At 40.7% G+C, this 14,225-nt stretch overlaps 1 protein-coding gene across 1 annotated transcript in view; it reads right to left on the bottom strand.

The window, feature by feature from the left end:
- Window positions 1-14,225, bottom strand: part of ADARB2 (adenosine deaminase RNA specific B2 (inactive)) — a 321,699-nt gene that overhangs the window by 56,568 nt on the left and 250,906 nt on the right. The window contains exon 4 of the mRNA XM_040593240.1: window positions 6,496-6,610. Coding sequence (XP_040449174.1) covers window positions 6,496-6,610 — 115 coding nt within the window. The remainder of the gene's footprint in view (window positions 1-6,495; window positions 6,611-14,225) is intronic.

The following is a 14,225-nucleotide window of genomic DNA, read 5'->3' as shown; positions in this document are numbered from 1 at the left end:
CCCATGGGAGTGCCTAAAACTGCTGGTATGAGGGATGTTTTCCACTCTTCTTGCTGAACCTGTGCTACCAAACAGCTAAAAGGACAGAGTTAGGTTAGACAATAACAGCAAGGAGGGGCTGTGTGATGTGCTGGTTGGGGTGCTCACCTCCAGAAGTGAAGCCCTTGTTCTGTACTTACTCCCAGCTGCTGCATGCATTTTGTCACATTTAGTGTAAAATACACAATTTGGCCTGGAAAGATGACCTTGAACCCGTTTTTCCCTACTCTGTGAGAGGCTGCTGGGCTGTGTGTCCCATCTCATATTTTCTGTTTCTAAGTAAAGTATCTTCAACTATTTTCTGTTCCATAGCACTGATTTAACACAAAGGAGCAATATTGCTCTTGTGGGGGGAGTACTTGCAGTGGCACGCCTGAGCCCATATTTAAAAAGAAAATGATGAACCTGGTGGAGCCACAGTTTTAACTGCAAAACCTCAGATTTGAGCTGAAATTTAGAAAACAAAATCTGTTGGGCTGCAGGAATCCTAGTCTGCCCATTATAGATTCACATTATAAAATCCAGGAATAGAGTTGTGGCTGTGGAAAAGAGATGCTTTCATAGAGTTCAGAATTATTTAGAGAGAATCTGAAGATTATTGGTTTAAGGTTTATAAACAGAGAAAAACAGATTTCTGAGAAAAAGTGACATATATGGTTACTAAATACATATCTATTTATCATTTTAAAATATTTTGAGAAAACCTGTCATCTGCTGGTGATGTGTCAACCTGGACACATGTAAGAAAAGGATAATGTTTCCAAAAATATCAAATGACTTTGTGCCATGTCCTTAAGAGCATCAGGCAACAGAAGATAAAGAGACCTCATTAGATTTTCAAAAGCATGTCAGCAGTTTGGGCACCCAATTTCAATTTCAGAAATTTAAGTCTCATTGAAACACTGAGTCTCACTGGGACCAGGCTTTTAGCATCTGTCTAACTATGCAAATGGGACTGGAAAGCCTAAATTACTCATGTGACTCTCTTCTTGAAGGGATCTGCCCTGGGCACTAATCTGTAAATTATTCACACTTCCTCCAACTGGTCTGCCTACTTGAATCCAGCCTGGGACGGGACAGATTGATACTCTACGCAAGGCCTGAATTTTCTACTGTATTTTACTACTTTACAACTTCCCTTTTTAAGCTAAGGATCAGAAATCAATTTGCCATCAATATTCCTGATTGTACTTTAGACGTCAGGCTTTACGAGTCTTAATATGACTGTAAAGATCCATGGAGACATATTGTCAACTTTACTTTTTTTCTGTTATTCCACTTAGCAATGATTAAGATCCATTCCATGAGATATGGATGATAATTTCCCATCTTTTATCACAGCATGAAATTGCTATTTAGGGCTGCTTTGTCCAGTTCATCTTTATTTCATACAAGATAACTGAGAAGACCTCCTAGTTTGCTTTTAACATCAAAATGATTGTCAGCCTGAAAAAAAAAAAGATAGAAGAAGAGAGAAAATTGAAGTGAGAAATCAACTCATAACCTTTTTCTGTGAATGCCACGCTCCTGTGAAAAGGACTGAACTTTCTTAATGCTTCATTTTTAACAGAAAGCATGACAAAGAGTTCCTATCAGTATTTAAACTGCTAAGATTTGTCAAACACAAATGGGAAAATAGTGTTTAAATAGCAGTCTCATTTTGTCCGTAATGATTATGCGAGGTTTTTTTTTTTTTTCAAAGAGGACCTCAGCGATAATAGATCATCTCTGCACTGAGTGACGGGAATTCTTTACCGTGTCCAGTGATTTCAGGTGGAGCACAAATGTATGCCCATATCTGTTCAGAGCTGGCAAAGGCAAACTCTGTCTGTGGTGCAAATAAACAGTGTGAATGCCGGCATCCTTCAGATCACAGCGCTTGGTGCGCAGCTCACACCTTCACCTCCCACCCCACACTGCCCTGCCTGGGGCTTCCTACCTCCCAGCTCCAGAGGCCAGGCAGCACTGTCCACGCTCTCTCCTTGATGACCCATGCACTGGTAAAGCCGGCTGCCCTGCCCCGTCACCCATGGTGGGACCATGCTCTTCCCCGAGCCCTGCACGAGCTGCTTGCTCACCAGCAGCTGCACAGCCTCTTGTCATCCGATAATCTGTGACTGTGCATCAGGGTGGAGGTACATGAGAGTGTTGTGGTTTCACATTTGTTGCCCTGTGTGAGAAAAAATTAGCTTGCTTGACCTTGATTTTTTCCAACTGTATCAATTGGCATATTATTATTATTATCATTACTGTTATTATTATTAATAATAACAACAACAGTAATAACAGCAACAATGACAATAATAATAACAATAAATTATTTCTCCCTGCAAACTTTTTAGTAAAAAGGTTCAGCAGACCAGTTGGTCAAAATAAGATGTCTAAATTGCACGTGAGACACAGAGTCACATAGGAAGAGGGGGAGCTGGTAGGTTGCCTCAGTCTGTGACAGCAAGAAACAGTATGTCCAGCTATTGGTGTTGAACCCTGGAATGAAATATTGGTTGATCCTGGCCAACAGACAAACATCCACCCAGCCTCTCGCTCACTCCCTTCTCCCGTGGAATCAGGAGAAAACAGCAATAAGGCAAGAAGACTCCTGGATTGAGAGAATGACAATTTGTGGTAGCTTGGCAAGCAAATGCTATCCCTCCTCCTTCTTTCCCTGAACTTTTATTGCTGAGGACAATATCATATGACATGGAATATCCCCTTCATCAGCTGGGGACAACTGTCCTGGCTACACCCCCTACCAGCCTCTTACCCAACCCCAGCCTACTTGCTGGGGGTGGGGATGGGAGAGAGAAGGTAGGTTCTGACACTTTGCAAGCACTGTCCAGCAATAGCCAAAACATTGGCATTATCAACTGTGTTTTACCAACAAATGCAAAACACTATGAGGAAAGTTAACCCCATGCATCACATGCCTGGATATGCATGTTCTGAGGTGATGGTTTGTCTTTCAAATGATGTTATCTGGACTGTCTTTTCCACAGGAGAGCTGATGTTCTTAATTTACCATATGTGAACCCATCATATCTTCAGAGAAGTCAGAACTACTGTGAATAATCAGTATGCAATAACACTTAACTTCTCATTAATACTATGCTGCAATAATAAGTGTACTTACTGATCTCCTTGAAAATATTCTATGGGAATATGATTTTCTATACATGGAAGATTTGAATGCAATGTCTTACTTGTTAAACAATTTTTCCTAGGGTCAATCAAACAATTTTTGATAGAACAATCTTCTCTGAATGTGTTTCAACAAAATTAGAATGTGTTAGAGGACCGGTAGATTTCAAATACATTATAACTGGAGAACTGTTAAATAATTTACTTCAACTATTCCATCTTTTGAAACAGTTCAAGAATTGCTATGTTATGTTGTTTTAATTATTATTATAATCTTTAATTATTATATCAGATAAGATCACATTAGCTGGCTTCTAGTGTGATAATTTGCTCCTAACTAGGCAGATTTTTTCAAGGTTATCTTGATGTCTGCTAATCAAATGTTTTGAAAAATTACTTTCACAAAAATACAGAGATTTTAACTTGTCATCCACAGTTCAGAGCAAAACATATCTAAATACACTGGACTGCCTGATTTTCTGACTACCAATTTATTACTGTGGAACATTCACAGTCAGTCAATAGCACAATTTTCTATGTTTTTTTTTCTCATACTTTGAAATTTGCCCTAGGTGCTACATCATAAGTCAATTACAGTGCCCAAATGTAACTCTCTTTGGTTTCCCTCAGAAACTAAAGTAGCAGAAAAAAATGTCAGAGTTCAGGAAAAGAAAACCAATCTAGCACACTTCTTGTTTGTCTGTAGAGATTTTGTATTATCTTAACAGCAGTTATCACAGAATCACATTGTGCTTTTTACCAGCTTTGTCTGAGAATTGTACAAGCACAGATAAATCTGTTTCAGGTTGGGATGACATTAAATCGAAATGAATGTAAAAACGAATTAATTTTTGTCTGTTATGGGTGTGTATGGTACCAAATGCAAAAAGTCATTACCAGATTTGGTTTTGTTGATGTCATTAGTAAATTGTTTGCAGAGATCTAAGGGTTTTTCTGCCAAGTTTTATGTTAAAAACACAGGAAATTGTACTTATTTGAGTGTTTGATGTGGAAAACCTGTCTGTGCCATCTTTGAACAGTAGGTCAAGATCCTTGCTACTTCTGGGAATGATGGTGGGGAACAGACAACAAATCTACAACTTTAGTACAAAAAATAATGACACAAATGGCAAATGATTCGTCTTGCTGTCATTGGCAGACATTCTTGTGCTGGAAAGAACTCAAATCTTCCTGAAAAATGTACCAAGATAAGGCTGTTTCTAACTTTGCATCTTCTGTGAATCACTTCATATCTGTGAGTTTCTTTCTAGGCTCCACAAACCCAGTAAGATACTGACAGATTGGATGGCTGGCAGATTGAAGGAATTAATAAAAGGGAATTCAGAATTAAAAGAGAAGCCTTGAGGGAAATGGTTTGTGAACATAAGTAAAATTATAATTTGTCTTAATGCTGACTAAGATGAAATATGAAATACAAATGTGTAAAATTCCACTAAAGGCATGGAACTCATAAAACAAAACAAAACAAAGCAAAACAAAACAGCAGGAGGACACTTTCTTCCCTTCCCCAAACAAGAAACACAGACAGCCCCAACTACCCAGCAAGGCTAGCAGGGGTCTGGAGGTGCCCCTTCCCTCCCCTAGGACTGCATGCACTCAGCAGCCACAGTTTTCTAACTTATGACTCCTTTAGGTGATTTCTCTTCCTATATTGTGTGAGGCTTTAAAATGCTTCTTTGGTTATATAGCAATGAGGCTGCATTGGCTCCATCATGCTTTTTAAAGCAGGTCTAGACCTGGGCTAAAGAATGCGGGAGTACTGCCTGGGCAAGATAGAATGGGTTGAAATTCTTACAGGCAAAATAAACACTGAGTGTAAGAAAACTGAACAGGGTCACTGAGCTGGGTACAGCCTCCCTTCAAAAAGTGGTTAAAACAACAACTTTTGGCTTCTGCAACGTAGGTTCTTATAAAAGACATATTTAAACATTTTTCTTTGTGGTCCTGCTTGGAAAGAGCTCCTCTAAATAAGTTACTGCATTTTGTTTAAATCTGATGAGTGTCACAGTTGTCTGGCTATGACAAGGCAGCTGGAATGCTGAGTCTAGTGTGCATTTTCCCCATCCCAAATCAATCACACTCTCCCTTTTGTTCTTCTTTGTACTAAGTCTCCTGTGGTCTATAGGACTTATAAACTATGCTTTGTGTTTTTACAACACTCTGTGCAGCACTTTAAAACTGGAAGACTTATCCATTATTCCAGATCCTAAAGCAATGTAAAAAATACCTAATCAAAGCAGATAAGGCAAAATTATAGCAAATTTCGCTGAGAGGCAGTTCAGTTTCAACCAGAGATCTAAAAGACTTTTAGGTCAACTTCTCTACTTCTAATTTCAGGAGAGGATTGCTTACTCTTTTTACACCAGAAAGGAGGAGACTAAGTTACTCTGCACAGAACTCTTAGCTGTATTTAGGTTCTGTGGTTGGAAAAGATTCAGCAGATAATCCTGTCTCCATCCTGCTGCCTTGCAATATTCACAACTGTCCCTACTGATCTAGCTAATGTGATTGTTGAAAGGAAGGAGTAAGACAAACCTGGATGAATTATACATGACTTTCCCCTCTGAGCTTATCCTCTCATTTCTAAACTCAATCCACTGCTCCACGTGTCTGAATGAGAATGAAGTTTATGGCAGCATCTCCACTGCTGACATTCTCATAAATACTGAGGTGCCCCAACTGGGGTACGCTCACAAAGAAAGAAAGACCATCTGTGCAACAGTTTTATCAATGGGCTAAAGTTTTCTGTACAGTATGTGTCTACCAGTCAAGTCTTAACAGAAGTGAGTATCAGGTTTTGGCCCTGATGATAAATGTATTTCCCATGGTTAGAGCAAAGAAAAATTAAAACTACATATGCTCTGGGTTTGTTTCTTTTGAAGGGAAAGGAAATGGGCTGAGATTTGCTTTTGTTGTCAGTCTAAACCAAAGTTTATGGCAGCCTTGTACAACAAGAACTTGGTGTCTCCAGATCTAAAAAAGCAATTCATAACCAAACTTTTTATTGATAACTAAACCCCCCCAGCTATTAGGAAATGCAAAATCAGAAAGGTCTGTATTTTGTCCTGTAAGCAAAGCAGTGTAGAGACATATTTATGAATAGATCTTTACCTCTGTTGCCAATATTTTTTGTGTGAAGTTGCTTGATGTGTAAATATTTAATGCTTCTTTTCTCTGCATTACTATTTATTTTTCTGTGTGGAAGTAAAGGTATCCTTCAATACTGTGGACCAGCTAAATAATGTATTACTTAGTCATGAAAAAATCCAGAGGGAAATAAATGAGAGGATATCTTACCTTTGGTCATCACAATGCCTGCAAGAGTTTTGTGGCGTGCATGCATGGAAGTGAAATTGTCTGTCAGCTCCTGGAACTTCTGTGCAACCATTTGGTATACAGAGTCGGCAAAATCCTGAAAGACACAGTTAGAAAGAATATTTTCACTTCTTTGATCGAGGAACCTGGGCGTTTCTGCAAATTAGTCACCTGCTGTCAGCTGCTGAGAGGTCCCTTTTAGAATTAGACACCACCTCCCTGAGCAAAGATAAAAGGAATATCTCTCTGTCGACTACCCACATCACCCTCAGAAATGGCCAAATGAATGGAATTAAAGCTAGAGACCTGTATTGACTAGGATTAGTGGTAAAGGGAGAAGTTTTCAAGGCTGACTTTTTTTCAGCCTCCTAGATATTGGTCCAGGAACATTTCATAGGAAATTTGTTGGTCCTTAAAGCAATTTATTGTAGTGAGCTGCAGAGGTGGACGCGTGTCCCACCAAACCACTTACTTCCATGAGCTCACTGAAAATTTCCATTAGTCCACTTTACCTGAGCCGAGGCCCAGGTTTTAGGCAAAGAACACCTACTTCTGCATTCAAGGTGAGCTTTTAGTGACTCACAGCTACTGAGGCAAAACTATCAGCTGAGAAATCCGGGCTGCATTTAATACTTTCAGAGGAGTACATGGTCTGTCTTGCCTCCCCCTCAACAGCCATTAGGAGGAAGGGAAGGGTAGGCTCTGTGTGTGCATCCTACCAAAGATGTTGCTTGCATGGGTTCACTGGTGTGCAGTAGTGTTGGGGGACTGGTCTGCCAGGTCTCCTCCTGAGCGTGGCAGCTTTGTTGAGAGGTCAAATTTTCCTATGGACTGGGCTCTAGAGACTGTGTGGTCTGAACTCTCAGGTCTGAGTGAGTCCAGTCACCAGGGAGAGCCTTGGGAAGCTGGTTAACTGAATCCAAGCAGGGCAAAAGGTCTGAAAAGTGAATTCTATGGACTGCATATGGATGAATGTGAATTTAAATCAGCTCTGGTGCTCCTGAGAACACCACTACTTGGACCATTCCCCTGCTGCAATGTTTAGTATCTTTTAATTTACTTAATCTCTGCACTTTGTTTGGCATAGAGCCTTTGAAGCTCTACACATTAGAGAGAAGTCAGAGGAACACTCTTTGTGAGCATGAGTTGTTCTTAAAGTGTTTTGCAAGTCAGAACACAAAAAAAGTAAGATCCAAAGGATTATTATTTTTAATTTTTTTTAGCTGTATGATTTCTTGTAGGAAACTAAGCTGTACCTAAAAATCTTTTCAGGAGCAGTTCCTGGGGGCTGGAGCTTATTCTGGGGTGCTGACAGAAGACCTCCTGGCATCCTGTATTCTAGTTAGCCCTGAGTGATCTCACATTTGTTAGGAAAAGAAGCTCAACTAAGCAACAATTCCAGTTTTTCTTCTGGTGTTGGGCTAAGCTACCTGGGGGAGGTCATAGATTCATAGAATGCTTTAGGCTGGAAAAAACCTTTAAGGTCAAGTCTAACTGTTAACTCAGGACTGCTAAGTCCATCACTAGACCATGTAGATAAGCACCACAACTACATGTTTTTTAAACACTTCCAGGGACGATGATTCCACCACTTCCCTTGGAAGCCTGTTCCAATGCTTGACCACCCTTGCAGTGAAGATTTTTTTCCCCAATATCCAATTTAAATGTCCCCTGGTGTTACCTTGAAGCAGTTTCCTCTTGTCCTATTGCTAGTTATCTGGGAGAAGAGACCGACCCCACCTGCCTACAGCCTCCTGTCAGGGAGTTGTAGACAGCAATAAGATCCCCCTTGAGTCTCCTTTTCTCCAGATTAAATAACCCCAGTTCCCTCAAGCTGCTCCTCATAAGACTTGTGCGCCAGCCCCCCCCCAGGTGGTGATAAAACAGGCCCCCTTGATTTCACCTGGGTTCTTTAAGTGGGTTCATGGCACACATGGAGGAAAGGCTGAGTCTGATGTTCAGCTTCCCTCACCCTGAAAGATCCACAGCCATGCAGAAGTAAAGGAAATGTATTAAAAAGATCATATCCATTCTTTTTCTCCCAAAACTCTTAATGGTGATGAAAACATGTTGGTGAAAACACAGTGTTTTAAACTGGGAGAACACAGAGCTATTTTTCAGAGGAAAGCAGCTTCTAATTCACAAATATTATCAGTAATACTACTGCCACTGAAGGCCTCTGCAGGCTGTACACCATATGTTTCTACAGTTTGTTGCAGAATGTCAGCGTTATTTTTAAACATTATTATAGCAAATATAAAAAATCTAATTAAATAAAACATAACAACAGTTAGGCAACCCCCTTTTCATAAAACCTGGAATATTTTTCCTATGTACAATCCTTGTAAGTGATTGTAATTTGCTTGGCTATATAGAGGATAGGATTTCTTTGACATGATAATTTTTGTTTTACTAAATGCAGCTGTTCAGGGTATTGCTCTAGGAACAGACCATTTGCCCAAAAAGACAGTTTAATATAACATGGAATAAAATATGCTGGCTTGTTGCAAAAGAAGGAAAGAAGCATATAAACACTTTTGGGGAGATGCATGCAAAATTCTATGTTAGAATTAGATGAAAACTAAGAAAAATTATCAAGAGCAGTTTGACAGCTCCTATATGGAATTTCACTTTGACTGCATTTATACCTCTTCTAATCTAATTGTCCACAACCACCATGTGAGCAAGGTATTGCTCATACAGCACTTCTGAAGGATGAATTTTGGGTCAATTCTCATTTGTCAAGCATCAAGGCACCCTTGTGATATAAATGCAATTATAGTTGCTTTACAGATGAATGAGTGAAGGCACTAAAAGGGGTGAGGGACTGGTCCAAGGGAATAGCATGGAGCCGGGACAGCCAGGTGTTCTGATTTCCTGATGCTCCGATTAAGTGCTCAGCACTGGAACACTGCCTGTCTTTCATAATATGAAAGTTTAGAAACAAACTTGTTTTCCCTACTGAAGAGTGACTTCATCCATAATGGAAAACTGAAGTGTACTTGCAGGACTGATATAACTGGGCCCCATATGGTGGATTGAAAATCTGATCAGCTTTATTTAGACTAGGAAAAAAAAAAGAAAAAAAGAGAAGTGTATCTCAATAAAACTATCTACACCAACATTTAAAAAAAGAATCCAATCATAAATTTCATCTCCTGCAGTATTGCAGTCCAATTCCATGCCTGCATTTCTAGCATACCCTCCAAATCTGTATCCCAGGGCATTTTGTGCTCATTAAGAGTTAATTAGCTTAGAGGCACATACAATTCCTAAAAGAATAATTTTAAAAATGCTAAATAGAACAAATAACTTTTAACTTTGGATTTAGAAATCCCCACAGTCAGAGCTTTCTTTACTTCATTTGGCAGTAAGTTCCAAAGCCAGAGAGCAAAGAGACTCACTAAAGGCAAAATAACGACATGACTTCAGATAACATTTAGGGACGATAAGGAATTCGGCATTTGCTGATCTCAAGGAGTGACCTGGGACATTAAAGAATAGCAAATCCATTAAATGTGAAGCCTCTTAGCTAAAATAAGTCAGGCGAATATTTTCTGTCTTGAATTCGTTGCCTAAAAGGATGCCAGCGAAATTAATAGAAGTGAAAGAGTAACATACATGAATATGTGTAGGATGCAGGAAAACCAACCAGAATCATACTGTCTAACCTGAGGGTCATTTGCAGGCTATCGTATGACCCTAAGTTTCCAAATGGATATTTCAAAGTAAAAGGGAAAGGAGGAGAAAGAGCAGTCTATTTTTGCAGATGCAGAAAAATAAGAAGTCCAAGAGATGCATGGGTCAGCCCTGTAAGAAATTTGGTACCCCGAGGACTGATCTGTGTAGTGCAGTATCGATTTCAGGGCCTTGAATACTGTGGCCCCGAAGGCTGGCCCTGTGGCAGAGCTGGCTATAGTGTTAACGTTCCTGAGCTATACCCATATGCTACAACAGGTGTAGCAGCACACTACCTTCCCCTCAGATGCACACCAGTGCAGCTATTTGGCCTGACCCAGTCACGTGCAATGAAATCAGTAACAGCATTTCTGCCTATTTAGAGCCTTTGAGCTTTTAGACTGCTTCTCAATGTTTCTATGAAACCAAAACTGGTTACACACATATCTAATGCATACAGGACAAATACGGAGATAAGAGCAGGCACATCTACCACTGCTCAGTTTAAAATCAGAGATTTCATTCCAGCGGTTGTCTTGCTTTAAACAATAATCCTAGGCTACTAAAAGTTAGATAACCAGATGATCATTCCTGATAGGATATAAACTGGAAAAATCCAGCTATTGATGACTATTGTGAGCCTGATTGAACTTCTAAGATACAGGCTAGACTATGTTATCTTCCATCAGAAATAACTTAAAAACCATACACAAAAGGAACCATTCTTTTGTTATTCTCTGCTATCAAAACAATTAATCTCAGAGAAAAGTTGTATTTGGTGATACCACAGTTCCTACTGCCAGATATGAGTGAAAATAAAAGTCTACATCTGGCGTAAGTACAAGAGCCAAATACGTCTTGGCAGCTTCTGAACTATCAGGTTAGTAGTAGAAAAAGGGAAAATTTCAGAAGACTGAGGGGGAAAAGAAGAGTAGAAACTTTCCTTGTGAAAGACATTCGGTGCAATTAGTAGAGGTGCATGCAATTGCACTGATCACATAATGGCAGAGAAATGGCAGCTTGGGGCAGGGGGACAGGACAGAAGAAAGTAAAGATACAGACAGTCAGAACACTGAGAATTTTTACCAAGGCACATGGGAGAATAAATGATCAAATACACTTTAGTTTTGGACCTAGGAAGGACTTATGCTTAGGGGGTTAACTTGGAAAACCGGGATCTGCCACAAAATGCCACTGAGGCCAGAGGAAGCATGCCTGACTCTAAGGCGTTCCACGTAAGGCTCAAGCAGCAAGGGTGGGAGCTCAGGCATGCCCATGCCCCAGCCAGGCAGGATGAGTTCAGCCATAGTGGCTTTGGGGGTGTGTTTGGGGGAAAAAAACCATGACTCTAGGGAAGAACTGACCTCATGGGTGCTGCATTTCTTTCAGATCCCCTGCTTTGGTTTGCCTGCTATCAAAGTCTTACCGTTCCTAGGCCCTCACATAGATTGTTCTGTATTTGTCTCCAAAGAAATATCTTTGAGATCAAAACTTTGCTCAGTCTTGATAACATGGGGAGTGATGTGAGTAAGGCAAACAAGACTGCTAGGCTGGCACTGAGGGGCAAATCTACTCGTGGTTACACTCCAACCATGCCCATGACCTAAATGCCTACTCTGGTGGAAGCAACAGTTACTTGGTCAGGCGCCTGGCAGAAGAAAGAAAACCTAATGCTAAACTGTTCATTGTGAAAAAAGACTGAGATCCTGAGGTACTTAATGAGCTATAATTTAACATATACAAGGAGGCTGAAAAAAGGAAAAATAGATGTCATTACTATTAAAACTTCACTGTGTTGTCTGAAGTATTCATCGGGCCTTGATTACCATATCAAATTACTTGTGTTATTCACAAAGGAAAATCAAAGTTTAGATCATACCACTACACAACCAAAAACTTTTAGTCATTTCTTGGCACTAATATTTCAAATGGCATAAATAATTAAATGTGTTCAAGTTTGCAATGGGAGTCTTCAGGGTAAAACTGACATTCAACAGGAGTAGTAAGGATATTAAAATCAATAGATTATAAAGGAGAAAGCCTTTAGTAAACATTTTCTATTGAAATCCTGTCTTAGGGTTTATAAGGTTGAAATATCAAAAAGGTTAGATTTGCATATGGATGGGAAGAAATATTCTGCTATACAGATATCACCAAGGGCTCTGTTTCTCCTGTCTCCCAAGTAGTTTATTTTCTAGGAAATCACTGACATTTGGGGGTTAAATGTTGCACACAATGAATGAGGATCAGGTTGAATTAAGTTCACAACTCTCTTCACAGATAGAAGCAGATGCACACCTAGTTCTTTTTACTGGCCGAAGGGGAAACATGCACTCGTTGACAGCGGGAATTTGTATTTTTTCCTGCAGAGAATTCTCACTGTCTAAACAGGAGGGGAGGAAAACACAGCACAGAGAATATCAATCCTGAAGCGCTGCTCCTGGTCAGGGTGTGTAGCAAATTGCTACACAACACACTTTTTCCCAGGCTTGTAAATAAGTTTGCTGTAGCTAGCTGGAGATTCATCGCTAAGTGATTGTACCCTCGAGCCAATGAATTAGTCAGGCTCTTCCCAGGTACTACATCATCTTCAGGATGCAGCCTTGAGAAGAGAAATAGCTGAGGGTCATGGGCTGCCCTCCACCATCAGTCTTCTAGCATCAATTTAACGCCAGGAGTTCCCCTAGCAGGGTGGAAAGGGCTGAATGAGGACCTGGAGGAATGGACAGGCAGGGATGACCTGTGGAAGGAGGGCAGCGGGTCATAGGCAACGGGTTGTAGGCTAAGTTCATTCCTTGCCCTGTTTCCTGGCAGCCTCGGTGCAGACCGCTTGCTTTGCCATCAATCCCACTTCTCCTGAGGTAAACGGGGATGATTTTTACCCACCTCTCAAGAGAACTGTGAGGCAAATGGTACTGATGCTGCTAAGACTCTCCAAGCAGGGTCATGCAAGGACTTCTGCAGCCAGACTGGAGGCTGCAGTCCACAGCCCCTCATAACTCATCCTTCCTTCAGCATGCACAGGCATTTACAGAGTATTACTCAAAGAACAAGGCACTGCTAGGGAATTCATTGTGGTTCTTTCCTTGAGATGTGCAGTAATTATTTCACCCTGATCATAACTCCTACAGTATTGATCATTATGTCTGGTTTTGGCTTATCCCCCAAGGCCAGCGTATATGGGCTTTATTTTATCTTAGATGGACGTGGCTTTATTTTGTCTGGCTATTTGTTTTCATTTCAGCTGACCACGTTTATATATCCTGTGTACATCCTGATGCAGAGAGGTCTTCTCATTCATTCTTCTCAGAGGAGACTGGGCGCGTGCTGCACAGGCAGCAGCTGGGTACACGTTCACACACTGAGCTTCTAATGAAAACTCCAATAACGCACTTCTGACACTGAATAGCCTCACGGTTTTCTTATCAAAATTGATGGGGAAGATCAACTGCCCCTACTGATTCAGCCATACGAATCGCTTTCACCAACCCCTCCCATCTGTTCATAGTCCTGTTACAAACGTTTTAGCTACATATGATGCTGAGCTACCACAATGAATTCCTGATTTCTATAATCATCCAACGGCCTGAATTTGCTCTGCGCTCATGAAGGCTCCTCAGTGGCTTGGCTGACCTCGCCTGACTTGGCCAACTCATTCGGACTGTGCAACGGGCTCCTGGGCTCAGAGCAATTATTTGCTGGCTACTTCCCTTTCCTCCCCTCACCCCGGCTGGAGGCTGATTGCTCTGCTAATTTCCCAGGCCCCACAAAACATATTTGCCTCTATGCTGTTGCTTGTATCATTACTGATCATTTACTAAACATCAGCACTGTGCTGGCTGCTGTATGAGGCAGACTTTGAAGATAGTCCCTGTGTGGCTGATGGAAGAATGACAAAATGCCCCCAAAACCCCTAGAATAGGAGTCAGAACAGAAAATTATTTCTCCCACCCATTTATTTATTGAGTTTCCCAGTAAACCTTGGACTTTATGAAAATGACAGCCACCACCTGTGCTTGGGAGGACACAGCATG

The sequence above is a fragment of the Falco naumanni genome, chromosome 4 (assembly GCF_017639655.2).
Source record: "Falco naumanni isolate bFalNau1 chromosome 4, bFalNau1.pat, whole genome shotgun sequence".
Taxonomy (NCBI): Eukaryota; Metazoa; Chordata; class Aves; order Falconiformes; family Falconidae; genus Falco; species Falco naumanni.
Note: the sequence above shows the minus strand (reverse complement) of the source record. Positions and strands in the feature narration are given on the sequence as shown.